General features: G+C 44.9%; 1 protein-coding gene across 1 annotated transcript in view; it reads left to right on the forward strand.

Moving 5' to 3' along the window:
* The first annotated feature begins 2,270 nt into the window (after positions 1–2,270).
* Positions 2,271–19,734, forward strand: part of slc25a26 (solute carrier family 25 member 26) — a 55,374-nt gene continuing 37,910 nt past the window's right edge. Inside the window, exons 1-5 of the mRNA XM_047583784.1 lie at positions 2,271–2,435; positions 3,849–4,005; positions 4,885–5,003; positions 11,324–11,428; positions 12,997–13,044. Coding sequence (XP_047439740.1) covers positions 2,403–2,435; positions 3,849–4,005; positions 4,885–5,003; positions 11,324–11,428; positions 12,997–13,044 — 462 coding nt within the window. The 5' untranslated portion in view covers positions 2,271–2,402. The remainder of the gene's footprint in view (positions 2,436–3,848; positions 4,006–4,884; positions 5,004–11,323; positions 11,429–12,996; positions 13,045–19,734) is intronic.

Below are 19,734 nucleotides of genomic sequence, written 5' to 3' on the forward strand. Positions count from 1 at the left end.
CTGTGTCGGTGCAGACTAGTTTCTGGTCTATTAATATGGTCTTCGCAGCCTCAGACTATAATCTGTCCTATAGACTGTTAAACAGTTGCTGAATGTTCGTTATTTATACATAATTGCCAAAAACCCCGCTAATCCTTCAGTAATGACACACATATTAATGTTTTATACATTTTTAATGCCACCTTTAGAGCTCCTGAGGCTTCCAGGGACACAATATTGGGAGCACAATGTTGACAACAATCCCAATAACTGAGGACGCCATGCGACAAAGTGATAAATGGTTTTGCCTAACAGAACAGACAGGACTCTGGACAATGCAAACTTCTCAGCAAAAACACAAAAGAAAAAAAAAAAGATCAATTTCAAGTATGGCATAGAATTAATGTCCTGTATTGACTGTGCTGAGGTGCAGCTTAAATCTGCCTCAGGGATGGGCAGTAATGTAAAAAAGAAAAAAAAAGATCTCCAGCACACTGAATAACAATTGCAAATGGCAGCGTTAATAAAAGAAACGCAGGATTCCTTCCACATTTATCCTCTGAGCTTGTAAAAGTGCCGCATTAAGACAAGTAAAAGAAGCTGCCGCCGTCCTCAGGCCCGACACAGATGAAGACGGCAGCCCAGTCCGGGTCCAGCTGTGGCTCACATCCAGCGGGGTCCCTGCGAGACCGACTTCAACAAAGATGGATGACGGGCGCCGAGCTTCAGACTGGGCGCACTCAGCCCAGACATCATTGGGTCCGGGCTGAATAAAGAGGTGGTGGCCCCTCGCCTGCTCTTCCCTAATAGGAGGCGCTGCCTGGCTGACAGCGGCCCATAAATAACCCAGTCGGCGTGTCACTGGGAAAGAACACACTCACCTGAGCACGCTCAGTCAAAGGCGTCACGAGGGAGGGGTGAGGCGCGAGAACATAAGGGCCTTCAGTTACGGGATGACGATACAAGTGTGTGAAGGTAGGTCACAGAAAAACATTATTTTTTTCATACAATTTTCGTGTTTTAATAAAAATTATCAAGCAGTAAATAGTTTGTATTAAATTAGCTGACCTTTCCTCTTCTGGTGTTGCTCAGGTTATTTGTTGTTTCTAATAAAAGGAGAAGCTGTACTCATCCACTCAGTTCGTGGATGATAAGTCTTGTGAGTGTGATGAGGATGAGAAGACTGATCAATGACGAGTGAATCTTCGCAGGAGGTGCATTTGGACTGTCAGTCGAGCAAGGAAGCACGTCCAAGCTCCTCCATGACACCGTCTGCCAGACAGAACACTGGAAAGAGACGGAGCCTGACAGCCAGACAGACACGGAGCCAAATGTGAGGGCAAATCAGTCTTTACTCCTTTTGTCAAACACCTGTGTTCTAAAGGAGGTGGATTTTTGCTCCAGTTCATCACATCCAGAAGCGCAGCTTGTCAGCAGGCAAGGCAAGAAAGTTCTTGAGGCCTCAGGCCAGTAGAAATGCCCCTGAGGGGGGATAAACTTTAAACTATATAGCAGTGGCACAAAGTGGCAAAGTTTTCAATGGCAGCAGGGGACCTCCTTCTGGGGTCACTTCCTGACACAACTCTGTACACTCAGTCTAGTTACATGTCATGTGTATGATGTGGTGCACAATTCAAAGTGTAGAGAGGCTATCCCTCTGAGAGTGAAAGGGGGAAGACAAAGAAAGAGAAGGAGGAGAAAATAAAGCAAAACAGTTAAGAGGTAAGTTAAGGAGATAATGATGATTAATAATAAGACTAAATAGGTAACTTAGTCTAGCCTTTATGATGGGGGAGAGATATTTGAAGAAAACAGCTTTCTATAAATCACTGGTGGTGGTGGTTAACATCAAGGTTAACAACGAAGCATGTTGTTTCCATCTCTGTTGACCAATTCTAGTGTAGGAGTTGTTTTAGTTGGTTATATAGTAAACTGAAAGACTGTGAATAAGCTTGTAGTCAGAGTATTAACACTAATAACAAGTCAACTTGGTGTCAGACATTTCTAGAGTTTTACCTGCCCTCTTTGTATCACACCTGATAGAAAAAAAAACAAAAAACAATTGTAGTCAGTTAGCTGTAAAGCTGTGTGTGACCAATACACACTGAACAAAGACACTAATGTGTGCACATTAATTTCATTAATAATTTTATTTATTTTAATCATGTTATTTCTTGAATTTTATACAGGCAGACACATTTACACCTTAAATTTCGGCACCAATATCAGAGTTTTAAGCCAGTTTAGCGGGTAGTGGTTGAAATCACGTGATTGGCATGCGCCGTGACGTCACGCGGAAGTAATTCAGCCAAGATGGCTGCGTCCTTGACAGGCATGTTTTGGTTGTAGTGGAGTGTCAGAGATGCACAGCGGTGGGAAATTTACAGGCTACGCGACCGTTAAGGACATATTGAAAGCAGAATATGGAGAGACGAGAGTTCGTCGCGTCCCTGGTGGTAAGCTGGACATTTCCTACAGAGAGACGTGCCCCATGTTTGTACTTTGAAAATAATACTCTGACGGTTCATTGGACATAATTTAACTGGAATACAGTGAAGTCACGGTTTAACCTGCTGGTTCGTAACCTTATTATGTCTTACGTACACCAGAACGTCTTCATGGCGTATCGTAGACGAAAAAAAAAAAGAAGCGAACAAAACGAGTACTTTCATCTAATGTTGGTGCAACTGTTGGCTGCTAAATACACATAAAGGGGTTCTCTCAGTGGATTTCTTGTAAAAAAATAAACAAAGATATTGTCTGAATTGTGTCTTATATACTGTTCAAAACGTTTAGCAGAACCTATACATCTGCATGTTTGCTATATGCTGTGGTTTGTTATCACCCAAACTCATTTTAATGATTGCGGGTAAAATAAATTCGCGTTTTGCCTGTTAACAATAACATCGACGAAGAGGCACACACACACACACCGATCAGCCATAACATTATGATCTTCTTAATGTCGTGTAGGTCTCCCTTGTGCCTTCAAAACTGTTGTGACTCATCAGAGAATGGATGTGCACCTTCTGGGGGTGTCCTATGGTGTCTGGGAACTGTAAATGTTGTTTGTGGGGACCTTTGGGTCCTATGGGTTGAGGGGAGGGGCCTCTGTTGATCAGACTTGTTCCATTTCATCCCACAGATACTTGATCAGTTTGGGAACTGATGGGTTTGGAGGCCAGGTGAACACCTTGTGCTGCTTTTCATGTTTTGTTTTTTTTTAGTTGTTCCTAAACTGTTTTTGTGTGTGTGACAGAAATCTATCAGAACACACGGTGCCTCGGACTTTGTTTTGTATGGGGCTGCGTTGCCTCAGACCAGGGCCCATACTGACCCTGTCCACGGGTGAAAGCCTTTACAATCAGAACAGGAGCAGCAGAACTGAACTGTGGAGAAATGGAAAAAGTCATTTTTCCGTCAAGCTTTTATCCAATTTGTTGTTTTATTTTTTCAAATCTGAATATGTCACAGCTGTAGTTACCACTTCAACAAAGGTCTATAAAAAAATCAATTAATAAAATACGATGCATCATCATGCATCCACACAATATATTTACTACTTTGACAGGATGTCATGTTCAAATACACGTTGCTGAGTCGGTTATTACTGACAGTAACAATTATTCTGTGATATCATAGTGCTGGTAATTGCAGCTACAGAGGTAAGATGTTTATTATGGCAAATGGTGGAGAATAGAACTAGAAGAGCTTCTATATAAAACCCATAGATTTAGTCTAATTTGATAATATCAGTTCTGCTCTTGCCTTGTAAATAAAGAGCACATATCAGCTTTGTGAGGCGGTGATACACTTGTGTTGTGTTTACTCTTTGTTGTGTCCGTCTCACAAAGTGACTGTCTCTGCAGGCGGGAGGCTGTGCAGGGATGTGTGTGGATCTGACCCTGTTCCCCCTGGACACCATTAAGACCAGACTACAGAGTCAGCAGGGCTTCTACAAGGCTGGGGGCTTTCGAGGCATCTACGCCGGGGTCCCATCTGCTGCTGTCGGCTCCTTCCCCAACGGTGAGACACCACTGATTGTGACAGACGTTCTTCCAGGGGCTCAGAACAAAGCAACCAATAATCCAGACACCCAGCATTTCGCCTGCGGTGAAAGTTATTCCACCACCTACACTTGTACAGTGCTGGTTGGAGTTGGGCAGACATTTTTTTTCCCCCCATGACCTCTATCACTTCCCTTGTCATGCCTGAAGCCACCCCTTGAACTATTGCACAGTCATTTGAAATAAATATGCTCATCTCATTCAGATTATGAACATTTTCAACAAATTCAAATATTTGATCTGCTTTAAAACCGTCAGAAGACAGTGTTCTCAAACAAGAATTTTTATGCACCACATCATATGTTAACATGAGGATGTTTCTTCAATAGTTGGAAACCGAACAAAGTCTAATTTAGCTGTGGAGGAAATAGACCAGAGAAGATACGATTCTCCTTTTAAGCAGAAATAACCAACCTCGCAACCAGTAGAAAATGTTGTGAACATGTGACTATGCATGAAAAAAAAAAAGTACTGTCAGAATTTAGAAAAATACCATTATGTACATATTTGGTCATACTGCCCAGGGTCATTAGAGGGTCTCCACATCGTGGGAGTTTGGGGACAACATCTACCTCCATAACTCTCAGGTAGATCCGTTTGTTTTTTTGACACTTTTACGAAACGAATTGCAGGGAGTAAGAAATAACTGAACTTTCCACGCGAGACGCTCTTAACTTTCTCAGCTTTTCCACCCGTCGTGAATGCAGACAGACGGGCGCGCACACACACACACACTTACACCTCAGTGTCTCCCCTGTCAGTTGTAGTGAGGGATATTAATTGCTCTGTGCTGGTTGACTAATGGGCCTTAAATGCCTGTGGTTCTGCTTGGTTTCAGCCGCTGCTTTCTTTGTCACCTACGATTGCACAAAGTCCCTTCTCGGCGCTCGCGGGCCCCTCGCGCAGCCACACATGGCACCTGTCACTCACATGCTGGCCGCCTCGCTGGGAGAAATCGTAAGTCTTCTCGTCTCTCATGCTACCGTCTTTTGTCTCCTCCATCCATGTGTATTTGAACCCCTGTTTCGCTCAGTCAGCACACTTATAAGTTGTTGTTCTTTTTATGTATCTGGGCCTAAATGATTCCCAATCCTCCCATCTGCAGAAGGCCAGCTGTTTGACGCACTTGTTATTGCTTTTCTATGTTCTTGCCCTTTCTTTCCCACCACTGCATGTCCCAAATGAACGGCATCGGCATGTCTTTTTAAAATTCACTGACCACTTTGCAGCGGGGGCAGCGAGCGGGGTGAAGGGAGGGGGCCGAGTATGTGGTTTTGGCCGTGGGCCTCAGGATCCAGCTGGGTGAGTTAAAGGGGCTTCCTCAGGACCGTCCCAGCGTTTCCCCCACCAGCTGGGTAAATAAGATCTCATTACTGCCTATCGACTCATCTACTTTCCCAGCTCAGACCCCCAGACTCTGCCAATTTAGTCTGGGGAATTCGGTCCCCGAAAACCGACGAAGAGCAGTGCAATTTCCTCAGCTCATCCTCTCCCACTCGGGATTCGAGCCACACCGGGGCCACGGGTGTTCACATTGGCATGAAGGGGGGTACGGGGATAGGGGGGATATAGAAAGAGAGATGCCCCCCTGCTATACCCCAGGGTGTCTGCAAAATGCTACGTCTTCAGTATTCATGGCTTTTGGATGGGTGTAATTTAGCCAAGTTTTGCATGTTTATGGAATGGGATTATTCCACAAGGAGGAGGCTTTTCACTGTGTCAGAGTTTATCCGTGCCTCTGAGCTTTCGCAGCGCTCGGAAGCGGACGCCGCGTTCCTCTCAGATTAGCACAAACTCGATACGAGTTTTTGCATTTTTCTGTTTCTAGTTGTTAGAATCGGAGTGGGAGCGTATCAAAAGGGAGCGTGTCTTTTTCATCTTCTCGTCTATGGCACGGTCCGGAAGAATGTGAAAGGTGAGGCAGAGGTTGCGGCTACCTTTAACCCCGTTCGGGATTTGAACACATCAAAAGGCCCAAATCCGCAGAGTGTAGCTGAGCCGAGCAGGGGCGGCATCCCGCTGCAGTCTGGCAACTGAATTTGACTTGTTCAAAGAGAGTAATCTTCAGGCTTAGCCATGAAAGGCCTACCCTAGTGATGCCCCGAGTTGTATGCGAGGCCTAAACGCCTGTGCTATGACGCAACAGCTGCCACATGTACGATTCTGTGTCTCCTTCGTTATTACTAACGACCGCCAATTTAAAGTTAGGGCCCTGAGGGTCTAACTTACTGTAAGCAGTGGCAGCTAGACCTCTAATCCTTTAAGTACGTCCACTTTGCCGATTAATTGATTAGTCAAGCAGTAGAAGATTAATCAGTTAGTCATTTTTGATGTTTGATTGCTTGATCATGGGCTAAAAGCTAAAAGTCAAATAGAAAGTTTTCCTCCTTACCTCTGTTTCACACCGCGTACTTGTGTAACTGATGCTGTGGGAATTTGTGCAAGAGCAGGATCTTATTTTAGTACTCACTAACTTATGTTAATCAGCCTCAACATGACAACCACCGACGGATGAAATGAACAACATGGGGTGGGTTATATTAGTCACCAGGAATTGGCGAGTGTAGGATCTGAACGGCTTTGAGGAGCACCAAACTGTGATGGGTGCGCCAGTGCATCTCCAGAACAGCATGTCTTGTAGGGTGTTCCTTGTGTACAGTGGTTAGTACCCAACAAGCAGAAGCTCTCAAATCTTTTTCTATATTTATTTAAGTCAGAGCTCTGGGGGGGACCCTATGTCAAACTTTTCTCTGAGATAAAAATATCCCCCTAACAGGTGGCAGGTGTGGTTAGGGTGGATCCTCAATTTGCTGAAAGATCTAATTCTAAACTTTGAATATTCTTGTGCGATTTGTTTAAGTGCGGATCCAAAAAAATCACAGTGATATTTCACAGTTTCACCAAAACAGACTCTGTTTCGCCGCCCCCATGCTTCACTATACTGTCAGAGCAGTGTGGTTGGACTTTGTCCTCTTTCTTCACACAAACTTTTGGATTTGAATTGATTTAAAAAAAAATATAACACCATCTAGAGCCTGCTGAGTTTACCAATGGTTTACAGCGTATCGCTTTACTTCTGGAACCTTGATCCTCTGCTCTACGATCTGATTTTCTATGTATTAATGCTTGCTGACCTCGTCGTAACTTCTTACCCCAGTAATGTGTTCCAGTCTGCTTTTGGCCTTCCTGAATCCACCAGTGTGATCTCTGTTCACAGTCACAATTTTGAGTATTTTGGCCAAGGATGAAAGTTTTTGAAGCTTTACTGTTGCCAGCATTCATTCTATATCATTCATGATTTATTATGTGTCCAGATTCGTTTTAAAAATACAAGTTAAATAGGTTTTTCTTCGCATTAATAAAATATTGGATAACAACAGGGTTGCCCCCCTCGAGACGTTTCAACCCCATTCCACTACTACTACTTTGACTGATAAGTGTCAGTGGTGCAACGGTCTGGTCTTTCTGAGGAGCTACACCCACTCATTTAAACTTCCACTCCACAGCGGACCCTTAGAGCTGAGGAAGCTACTTGGATAAGTGGCAGAAAGTCTTCTCCAGTGGCCTTTCTTTAATGTTTTTGGATATTTTAAGAAATAACCTGACTGGGTGTGAGCGGTATACCTTCTTGTATTTGCCTTTATTTAAACCACAAGACACAAGCACGGTTATTCTACCCATCATTCATCTCTGTTCAAACCTCGGTGTTTAAAGTATATAAATACTTTTATTAATCCAAACAGAAGTTTATTAGCAGAGTGATTCATAGCAGTCTGTTTGTTCTGTTTTCTGCTCTAGTTTTCCCTCGTTGCTCTTGCTGCGGCACGTCTTTCTCATCGATAACACGGGGTTTGGCAACCTGGAAGAAGGAGCGTCTCGGTCTTTGTCCGACTTCCCTCCAGCAATTCACAATCCCTTTCCCTAGATTCCATTTAATTGTGTTTTACCAAGTGTTTATATTCAACAGAAACAGAGGCTTGATGGGACCCACTGCTTTGCTAATTTCCTCTCAAACCTTTCGTCTGAATGTTGCGCTTGACTTATCTCTGGCTTGCTGGACGTGGACTTCAGTGAAGGTCTATTACGGTCATACCAGCGGGAGTTGTGGTCTATTTTATTCTGCACCATTCTCCAACTTTACTCGTTGCTCATTTTAGTTTAGGGGCCACATACACCTCAATTTATGTGTTACTAACACAAGTACATGATGAAAACATTCTATCCTTTTACAAAACATTTCAAGAACAACCTGGACTCACCAAGACACTGGATCATTTTTGGCTAAAGCCGTTTCTGCCTTATGTTTGACGACCCTGATCTAACAGATGCTTTAAAGGGGGAAGGGGAAGGATGAACCACACGGGCGTTTTTTAAACCTGCGCCACACTCGACTTCCCCTGTAAACAAAAGTGACGCGGACAGAAGCAGAGGACAGAGAAGAGGACGGTCAGAGACGGAGACGACTAAAGGCGGTCGACGCAATGAGAGAAACCCCGCCTGCCAGAAGTGTCCTGGTGTTTGTGCGACTGCAGTGGTGGGACGCTCCCATAAAGAATGTGTAAGCTGATGGCGTCTGTCAGGCTCTAGCAGGCTGTTATCCAGCCATTAGATCAGATTTATCTTCATTCCCATTCGCTCGACGTCTGCCCTGAAAGCTCATTTGTCAAGGCCAGGCGACGGGCTTCTCTCGCATCTATAACACCACCCTCCCTCCCCCCTCTCCACCTTCACCGCCGCACGTCTGTGAGAGGATGTACTGGAAAATACAGTGTGACATGACAAGATAGTGGGACAGTGAGAAGAAGGCAACGCAAGGGACGACGGGTTTTTTTGGGGGGGGTGGAAAAACTGGCAGCCACTTAACTTGGCACTGAGAAATAATCCATGCATCGCCTTCGAGCAGCGACACGCTCTGTGATTTATTGGCTGTTGTTTCAGAGTTGGAGGCGTGCGGTGTCCTCATCTCTTCCCCTTTCTCTTCATGACCCCTTTCTTCCCTCTGTCACGTCTTTCTTCTGTTCTGCTGATTCTTCCTGTGTATCTTGGTGGTGTTTCGCTGCGTATTGTAATGACAAATAAATCCAAATGACTGAATCCCACAACAGTGCCTTTTGCAACCTGTTGTCATGGCGTCGGACGTAATCCCGGGCCGTAACTGACTGACCGCCGCATCCTAACGTCCGCGAGCGGCAAAGTGAAAAAGGGATGGAGCCGGACAAGGGGAGGATCGATGGATCGACTTGATGGCCGTGTCGATAATGTGCCGCGAGTCTCTGCTAATTTCCCATTCCTCACCGTGGTTCGGCCATGATTAAGCGCCGGCCTCTTGCCTTGTTGTTCGGCGGCTGGCGATGGAAATTGAAAACGCACTCTGTCAATTGGATTAGCAGGCCAAGAGAAACTGAAAGGCTTCAGTTATGGGCGGCGCAATCGAGGCTTCTTGATGAGTCTGACAATTTGTAAATAGAGATGAATGGTAGCGCCATTTTAAAAAGGCTGCCTGTGGGTTTATAATAAGTTTACATGGCAGAAGATAATGTTGAGAATGGATGGCGGATGGATGGTGTCTGTCGTCCTAGAGCCCAACCTTTAAATGGCGGAAACAAGACGTCTTTTTCTTCCCTTCTTTCTTTCTTTCATTCACTGCCTCCCCCATTCTCGGATACCTCAAATGGTCTCTGAGGCTTGATCTTTCATCCACTCGACATTCTCCTCCCCACCACTAGATGTGCAAATTACTGCCAAATAAACAATGTCCCTAATTTATTTGGCATAATCTCCACCTCATTCCGGCTTTTCCCGTTGCAGTGACAGGAGAGGAAAGGCCGTCTTAACTCCAAGCCCCCCATCCAATTACGTCAGTAATTACTTGTCATAGCCACTTTCTTTCCATTTAGCCGCCTTATTCTGGCCCTTTGGAGAATTGGTTTGGGGTAAACATGATGTACAATGTATCACGAATGGTAACTCGACCAAAGGGGACGGCAAATGAGATCCCGGGGATGGATGCAGCCGGTTTAGTCGCGCAGGTGCGAGTTGGGCCACTTGGTGGTAGTGTTGCGCCACGGCTAGGTTGCAGCTGGAGCGCCGTCGCACTCATTTAAAATGCCAAGAATTGCAGGGAAATTCTTCATAAAGGCTCATTCAAGTCATTTGTTTTTTCTTTCTCTCTCTCGTGCACAGAGATTGGGGTTTATCTGTTCGCTGTGTATTGAAAAGGGGAAGAACTTGCGTCGCCGTGCAGAAAAAGTGAGACAGTCAAGGACAAAACAAACTTAACAAATGAACTGCAACAGGAGTTTTAGAGCTGTGGAGCAAAAAGTCAACACATTTTTCAGCTCCGTGCCTCGTTTCTAGTTCCGCCTCTCTCCCCTCGGACTCCATATATAACCATGTTCTTGTTCATAACGTGTCCTTGGTGTCAGGCCGGGGATAAGTGTCCAGACAGAAGTGAACGCTCAAGCAGCTGTCTGAGTAGCTTTCTCCCCCTCGCCGGGAGAAGAAGAATTTTATGCATGGGGCCCCAAATGCTAAACCGGTGTGTTTAGCTGAATGAAGAAGCAGCAACACAGGAAAGGGATGCATCACATCTATATCGCAGCGCCTCTATCACTCCGCCTGCCTGCCTCCCCCCCGGCTTACGTCGCCGTGGTCGAGGGTGGCACCGGCGGCCTGGCATCTGTGTGACCGAGGGGAGTCACGGCGGGAGGGCGGCTCACCAATCGCTCTGCAAGATTGCTCGCCATAAACCGGCGTTTCCACTTCCGACGCAGGATAAATGGGGAAATCAAGTCGCCAGGTGGGCAGCTGTGCCTGCCCGCCCGACCGCCTGCCTGTCTGCCTTTAGGACCATGGGAGTTATGAAGCATAAATATTCATGTCTATCTTCACTAGCTGTTGGCAGTCCATATTTTCCTTGACATATGGTGGATGGGTTGGAACTTGAGCGGGGTGTGCGGTTACTAGGGTATGCATGCGTGCCTGGATGTATCAGTGTGTTTGACTGAGGCGTGTTCTTTGGACACAGATACACGGTCTTCCCGGTGCCCTTTTTTCAGACATGACAACTGTTGCCGCGGCGCCAGGTCCACTCTGTGTACCGGTTTGTTAATTGGCCCGTTTGCACACTAACCGAAGCCTTTAACCTGCCAGCTGCATGTCGTTCCCATCATCGTGCCATGCCACATCAAGGCCACCTGCCGCGTAGCAGAAACATACAAACTGTACCAAATAACAACAACAGCAATGAATCGACTTGTTCTCCTTTAATCCCGTAGGTGGCCTGTCTGATCCGGGTGCCCACAGAGGTGGTCAAACAGAGGACACAAGCTTCTCCATCCTCCACGACGTACAACATGCTGCTGGCTACGCTCAGGCAAGAGGTACGTGGCACTCGAAGGCTTCCTAAAGAAACGTTTAATGGTGTTTCAGTGTTTTTGTTGTTCATCAGTTTTCAGACACTGAAGCGTTGGACATCGCTGATAGAAGTCAGTGAGGTTTTAAACAAATCTGTTCCAAACCCATGACTAAAATAGTGAAAACAACTTGTAAGTACACTTAGCGTGAGGTCACAGGATAAGGATGCGCACATTAAAAGTGACAGAAATAGTTGTGTAAAGAAGGAAAAGAGAACGTTTCAGGAAGCCCCACCTTTCGTTTTTACCTTGCGAGACAGCTGGATGCTTCCGAGAGTGGGCTTGTGGTTGACTTGCTGTGGTCTGCTTTGATCAGCATCTCACGAGGAACTCCAAAGGAACGCAGAAAGAAGCAACTTTTTGCTTGTTTTGCTGGTTTTATGTACAGTTTACTATCTCATAAATAATCAGTCAATTAAGAAGGCATTAGGAAGAGGGGTCCAAGATCTGTGTCAGCAAGTGCCTTGATTGGAGATGTTTGGTTTCTTTTAACCCCTTTAAGAGCTAAACTTTTGCGGTATTTGAATTACTGTAACTCACCAGTGGACCAAATTAAAAAAGTGTAGCTGAACACTGGAAAATTTGGTGAGCAAGTTGGGGAGCGACGCAAGGCCATGGAGGATCCAGGTTGTTTGGAGGAACTTTTGGTAAAAACAAAGTTGGTTATCCCCTTGAGAGCTCACAAAGATCTTTCAGACAAGAGCACAACTTCCCAGTGTTCAGCCACTCTTTTGTCATTTTTGTCAATAGCGCAAACCATTGTGCGTTGCAGTAATTCAAAAACCGTAAATGGGTGTGGGTGGGGCCAGCAGTAAAACGTTTTTTAATAACCTATAACACAGGGGTGTCAAACATAAGGCCCGGGGGCCAAAACCGGCCCGCCAGAGGGTCCAATCTGGCCCGTGGGATGAATTTGCAAAAATTACACTGGAAATATTAGCTGGAAATCTTTGACAAAATAAGAAATTTCACAGTTTTTCATTACATGTAGCAGTACTTTTTGCACTAAAGCAAAGGGAAACATTTGGAGTTGTCGTTATTTACCAGGTTATAAGCTATTGGGCAACCGGCCCGGCCCCCTTGAGGTCAAATTGGTCTGTATGTGGCCCCTGAACTAAAATGAGTTTGACACCCCTGCTATAACAGCAGCCACCTCAAAAAATATATATATATCCTTTGAGTAATTGCTAGAATCTGCAGGTTTATTATCCAGAACAACAGCCTTTTGCCGTTGCATCTCTGTCTTCCAACTCTCCATACTCTGATGACAAATCTATCTTTTGCCCCGTTGAATATGCCATTGTAAAAAAGTCAAAAGAAACCAGAGTATTTGTGAAAATAAGAAGTTATGATAAACTTTGTTTTTTTGAGTCAAACCAACTTTTCTTGTGGTCTGTTGTGAAAATGTTGAGCTTCACAAGTGGTGAAATAATAGTTTTGTGTTGTCTAAGAAATGTAATTTTATTATTTCGAACATCCCTGTTTATTTAATTGCTTCAAGAATATATTTAATCCAGTGTCTCTTCTCTCCACAGGGTGTTCGAGGCTTGTACAGAGGATACGGCAGTACAGTTCTCAGAGAGGTAGGACTGGAGTCACCTGTTTGTTTCTGTCTGTCATCCACTAGTGATGAGCAGGACAACCAGTAATGCCCCTTCTAAAGCAGATTATACACTTGTCCTGTCTGTCTTTGGTGAAGTTTAGTTCCAGGTAATTGCAGATTACAGCCCACAGGTGCCACCAAAAGCGAAACAGAGCAGCTACCGAGCTCCGCGTTTGATAGGCTGGACAGATACGGAGGCTTTCCACTCGTCTGACTGAAGACGTTTTAATTTCTCCTGGGCTTTATTGAAGTTGAAAATATCGATTTTAATTTTTTTTTCCCGCCCCCCCCCCTCGCTTTCATCTCAGTCAATTACTTGTTGAAGATGTGCTTGCTCCTTTTAGAAGTACATCTGATTAATTAATGCAATTAGTTGTGTTATAAATGCAAAACAAAACAAGGATAAATGAGCGCTAGGCTGCTCTCCCCTGATGGCCGCTCACCTTTTGTAATGAAAAAGCCGCGCTAGTTCTTTGATTCATGATCCTCTGTTTAATTGCACCTGCAGTGCATGATAACACAAAATAATTATAGCGAACGCTGTATGGATCTCTCAGCTCCGCCGCCCTCCCCTCCCTTTCGCCTGCGAAGTTTCAATAGAACTGGAAAAGAAAATGAGAAAGGGAGACGAAGAGGGAGAAAGAAGTATATGAAGGTGACACTTGTCTTTTTTTTTTTTTTTTTTTTTTTGGGGAGGTGGGTGAGGGCGTAATCTAGTCCCCTCTGCTGTGCTAGCCTGTACTTATTTTCTGCCTCACTAAACTGATGTTATTCACGCAAATTCCATCTGGACAGCCGAGAGAAGGAGAAAAAAAAAGGACAACAAGACACTGTGATTTCTCAGAGGGGCTCTGAATAAATGAATACATTTGGAGGCTGGCGCGCGGCATGTGTGCATACTAACGCTGGCAGATGAAACGCAACGGTGGCGGCGGGGATTTGGGGCGCGGGAACGGCAAAGGATGCTTCGTGGTGATTGGCTTTGACGTGTGTCAGGAAGGTAATTCATTTTCTCTCGGCCTCCTTTCGCTATCCGCCTATCTCCCTCCTTTGGCCAAGAGACCCTGTCAAGATAAGTTTGTTTATGTGGTGCGGTGTGGCGCCGCCCCCCTGCGCTCGCCCACTAATTGGGGTCCTTTCTGTGCTATATATTCATTAGGCAGCCCTCAGAAGGCATTTCTGATGGGCATGATATCGCATTAGCTCAGGATGTGCACGGATCCAAGCAGATCGACTCGGAAGGTGGAGTGAAGACCGCTTTTGGGATCGACTTGTCGTTGCACCGACTCACGCTGCATCCAAATCATTTCACCCTGTCACGCAGATCTTCCCAACAATGCCCTAACTCATTGGTCCGTGTCCCCTAGGGGTTCCGCGGAGGTACTGCAGGGGGGGCCACAAAATCTTTGGTTGATTGGACATTTTTTTAGATAGTTTTCTAATTTCGTGCCACAACTTTAAAGAGAGTCGATTCAGTCCCGTGTATGTATATAAAATAAATTAATATTTGAATCTGTGTATTATATGAACAGCTTAATATTGAATGCAAACTGATAATGATAATATATATTTATAAATAGCACTAGGCTGAGTTTAACATAGAACACATATAGTAGGTAGAGGGTTCCTACTTAATCTCTCCATCAGTTTGAGGGTCCGTGGCCTGAAAAATGTTGGAGACCCCCTGCCCTAACTTATACTTAAAACTTTCGTCCAGGCTTTTGACTAATAGGCATTCAATTCCTTTTCCTTTCGCACCGCATTAATCTTTATTTTGGTGTTCCTTGTCCCTACAAGAACCTGTCAAGTTGTCTGCTGAGTCGGCATCTTTTGGGTTTCAGCCGAATAGAGCGTGAAATCAATGACATTCAGATTGGGGTGAACAAAATTGTGCTGTGAAAAATGACTTTATTCTGCCCTGATGAGGGGGAGAAAAAAAAAACAACAACAACAAAAAAAAACACAGGTCAATTAATTAACATCAGTAAGACTTTGATCGGGACTCTCAGAAGGAGTACACTTGCTCCAAGTCCCAAGTATAAGCTGTTGATGTTGTCTAATTTGTAGTTGCTCTACGAGAACACACGTGGTAATCTTCCACGTCTAATCGTGACTCTAATTATATGTCATTATCTGGTGATGGTTGTCATTGTGTGAGGATCCCCCCAAGCTTCTCCTTGTGGATCGCACCGTCCCTGACCACTAGATGGCATGATAAGATCGGTGCTGCCTCAAGATGCTCCTGCTTGACTTCACTTCAACTCATTGTTTCGATCCCTCTCTGCTTTCCCACTTTTCTTTTCCCTTCTCTCTCCGCTCGCCTATCATTACCAATCCAACTTTATGACATTTATGTACAGCAGTTACGGCGTTTTTCTTTTTTTTCTTTTACGATGAACCCTTCATTTCTCCTAATTTCAAGTGATTCGAGTTGCTCTCGGGTTTGGTCTAAACTGCTGCAATTTGAGTTTGTGAAATGAGCCTGAGATGGGTTATTACATAGTAATTTAGTGGTAGAAAGGCTCTGGAGTGGCAGTAGAAAGTGAAGCTGACATTGTGGGCTCAGCCACTTGGAGCATCATGTAATTGATTAATTGTAATAACTTTTGTCCAATCCACGTACACCGAGCAGCCACTTCATTATGACCACTGACTGGAGAAATTGAATAAAATTGACCATCATGTGTTGGCCAGCTTCAGGCTGTGGGCATGTGGTTGATCTGCTGTGGTCTGGTTTTAGGTGACAACAGCAAGACACAAGTTTTTGCTCGTTTCGGAGAGTTTCACTGGTTTTTATGTACAATTTCCTATCTCATAAGTCAATCGGTTAACTAAGAAGGCTTTGGGAAGAGGGGTCCAAGATGTGTGCCAGCAAGTACTTTGATTGGAGTTTGCCAACAAAGGTATAGTTTGGGTTCTTTTAACCCTTTGAGACCTAAACATCTGTCCGCCGATAACAAAAAGGGAAGACAGGGAACGCAACTGCGGCAGCTAAATGTGACTTAAGTCCAATGTCTTCTCTTTACCAGTGTTATATACACATCAGCCACAGCATTATGACCACTGACTGGTGAAGCAAATAATATTGACCATCTTGTGACGATACAATAGTCCACTGGGAAACTTTTGGACTTGGATTTGTGTGAATGTTACTTAGATGTGAACCATGAACCAAAATCACCAGAAACAGAAAAATAAAAGCAGCACAAGGTCTCAAGAGCATTCGACCGCGAGACTCCGGTTCTAACCGGTGCACCAACAGACCCAATGACACCACTCCGACTGAGATTTCTGCAGCCGTAGCTCGTCTTAGCACAGATATAAGGGTACTTGGTGGTCATTGTTTACCCTGTGAGGCAGCTGGGTTCTTGCCAGATTCACGAGATCACGCGGGAAACCCATTTTGCCAGGCCTGAAAGCCATTTGTTGTTTGGTTTGAATAGTCAGACTAGTCGGGTTCCTGTGAGGGATTATTGGCACCGTCACAAGTTTAACTAGACAGCCACAATTTTTGCATCTGCCCTTTTCCATACTGTCTCCGTAGTTAAAGCTTTGTGTAACAAACCAACTGGCGCATCAGGTTTGATCAGTTCTAACTGATCTAACCTGGATGCTTGCACCCAGACCAGCAGACACTCTAATTTGTTTAACACTATGTAAACAGATTTCCTCATTTAGCGTTCTGATGTAGCGCCTTGACTATATTTCTCAGTTCCACAGGTGCAAATTAGCTGTCGAGCGTCTTAATTGGTGGATTGACGGGCCACATTTTCTAGCGGAAGCTGAAGCTTTGTGTCTGTATGTTTGTGTGAGGTGGTCCATACAGAGCAGCCAGGGATTTTTTTGCTTCCTCTGAGTCTGAGCTTGAAATCGTCTCAAAAGGCACGCAGCAGAGCAGAGGTGACCTCTCCGTGGCCTTTTTTTTTTTTTTTTTTTTGGAAGGTAGCCACTTTTCGCTGTCTCTGATGCAGGTTCGAAAAGGGAGAGGTGAAGGGAATCACTCCAATATCCTGTCTCTGTGCGCACTGATCCGCAGAGGCTCATGTTTATACACCCTCATATGACCACATAACAGAGCAGAGAGGGGGGGGGGGGGGAGAAAGGGCAGGGGGAAGCAAACGTTCTTCATTTTTTTTTTTTCCTACACATGTTGATGCAGGATCTGTGTGACAGGTGTAGAGGAATGAAGACTTCCTCCTGTTTGTGTGTTTTTTTTTTCTTTGCTATTAGATTCTACTAGGCAGACGGCGACTCTTCGAAAACGACTTCAACACCTTATAAAGCTCAACACTCCTGGATTAAATGAAATGGAAAAGATTACGCTTGGAAAAAAAAAAGAGAAGCGAATCCACGGAAAATATCCAGCTAAGCAGCCTACCGGCGAGATGGCTGTGTTCGCTTATTTTTAGCTCCGTTTTTGCGCGGCCGTACAGTGAGATTTCAATCAGCGTACGCGAGATAACTGCCAGTGAGATGGAGGTGGAAGTGAATGTTTTAAAGAATGTGAGCTACCGGCGCTACCTTATCTGTTTGCTCTGTGATCAATGAGTGGTCTTAAGAGGCCTGAGAAAACCAGTTGACCTCAGCAGATTTGATCCTTGACATGACTTGACCTGTAGAGTGGTGTGTGTTCCCCTGTGATATGAAGAAACCCTGGATGGGTGCCATCTTGGGGGTTTTTAGTATAAGACCTGATTACATCTAGCAGCAACGTTACCTTAACACTGTAAATCACAATGATCAGTGAGTTTTCTTTGTGATCTGAGAACATCTGGTAGTCTTTTATTATTTAGTTGTTTTTCCATTCTATCTGGACTATAGATAGTGCAAATACATGTTAACAAAAATGTTTAGGATGCGGGAAAGATGGAAAAGTGTTACTCGGGGTTCACCTTAAAGTCCCCTTGAAAGTTTGTTATTTCTTCGAAAACCATTTAGGAATGTTGATGACTCATCCTGCACTCACAGGCATTTACGAATTTTGCATCCAACAAATCGCTTTTTTGAAACGGCATGTACCTCTTTCATCATCATTACTGGCCGCCTCGGGTCTTGGCACAAGTCTTCTTTACAGATTGGGCTTTTTGGGAAGAGGGTGGCTTTTCTACCTCGGTTTTTCCAGGAATCATGTCATAAATTTATAAATCAGTTACCCCTTCGAGTGACCAGTCCAAGCTGTACGTATAGGTTTTGTTGTTGAGGTTGGGAGGGGAGAGATATCAACTTGAATTTGTGTTTTAAATTCAAAATGACAACAACCGCAGAGGGGCCTCGGCCTGATTCGTCCAACTGAACTTTCTTCTTTATTTTCTCCGCTGACTACCTGCTTGAGTTATGGAAAATCGTTTTCGAAAGCCTCCCCCCTGTTGGAGTGGCTTTGCAGGTCGAGCTGACCGTCGCGGGAAGAGTGATGAACTTTTTAAACTTCCTCTTTGTCACTCGATGATTCCCACCGCTTTATCACAGCCGTCACTCCGGGGATTAATGGTTTTACTCCCGCTGCCACTGTTGATGACGGATGAATACTTCGCGGTGACTGGCTGCACCCGTCATTCACATTAGGCGAGCTGCGTATGCGGCGTGTCTTCACATTTTTCTTGTTCTCGCCGGCATGCACCTACAGCATCGTAGGCTCCTCACACGTCCACCTCCTCCAAGGTGTGCGCTGGCAACGGGACATCTGCTGCCAATCTAACTAAACTCAGAAACTTTCCTTAGATCAACACGTGGTCTCGCTGATGGGTTCTGCAGTCGGAGGGGATAAAGGATTTAGCTACCATGCTGTCAGACCCCCACATGTGCTCTCTTTGCTCGGTGCAGACTTGGCCTGGGGACAGTGCTGTGCTTTCCTGGGCTTCTCCGTTCGGCATGATGCATTAGAAGCCTGCGCCACTGAGACCTATGGATCACACACTTTTGTTAAGTACGTTCGTCCCTGTTGAACACTTACCTCAGTCCACTCAAAAATCCATCATTGTGACAATAATTCACGATACAGGAATTCTCTGTGCATTACTTCGTTTTTGTTCGGAGACTTATTACGGAGATGTGCTGCCAGACGTTTTTCCAGGAAAAAAAAAAAAGAAAAAAGAAAAGGCACCGCTGCTATAGTTAAAAATATAAATAAATAAAAAAAAGTTTTTATGACTGTCCTCTCCAGTGTACGCCGACGGCCTTTTCAGCCGGTGCGACTCCCAGGGTCTTGGGGCCGTGTTTGCTTCCCACAACTTCATGCATGTTTGTCTCAACCCGAGCAGAAAACCTTTTGTGCTCCACATGTGTTTTCAATAACACACACAGCCCTTCGGCCTGGCAAGTGATTGTGTGTGCGTGTGTGTGTGTGTGTTCGTGTCTGCGCATAGGGGTGGGGCGGGGGACTGGAATGGAGGGAAAAGGGACGGCTATGTTTTGGATGTCACATAGATGGAAATAAGTGTCGGGACCATGCTTCTGTATGTCGGTGCCAGTACACAAAATTGAGAGTGATGGATTATTCCCCTGACAGCAATACTCGTAATTCAGACTTAGTTTGAGTTGGACGTCTGCTCCACTTGAGTTTAGCAGGTATTAAAGTGACATGACACCCTCACCGCCTAATTGCTTTAATACCCGTCTCAGTCGGCCAGTCTATTATCAAGACACTGTTTTAGTAATGAAATGTTCATGTGCT

This window comes from Mugil cephalus, chromosome 4 (genome assembly GCF_022458985.1).
Source record: "Mugil cephalus isolate CIBA_MC_2020 chromosome 4, CIBA_Mcephalus_1.1, whole genome shotgun sequence".
Classification (NCBI taxonomy): domain Eukaryota; kingdom Metazoa; phylum Chordata; class Actinopteri; order Mugiliformes; family Mugilidae; genus Mugil; species Mugil cephalus.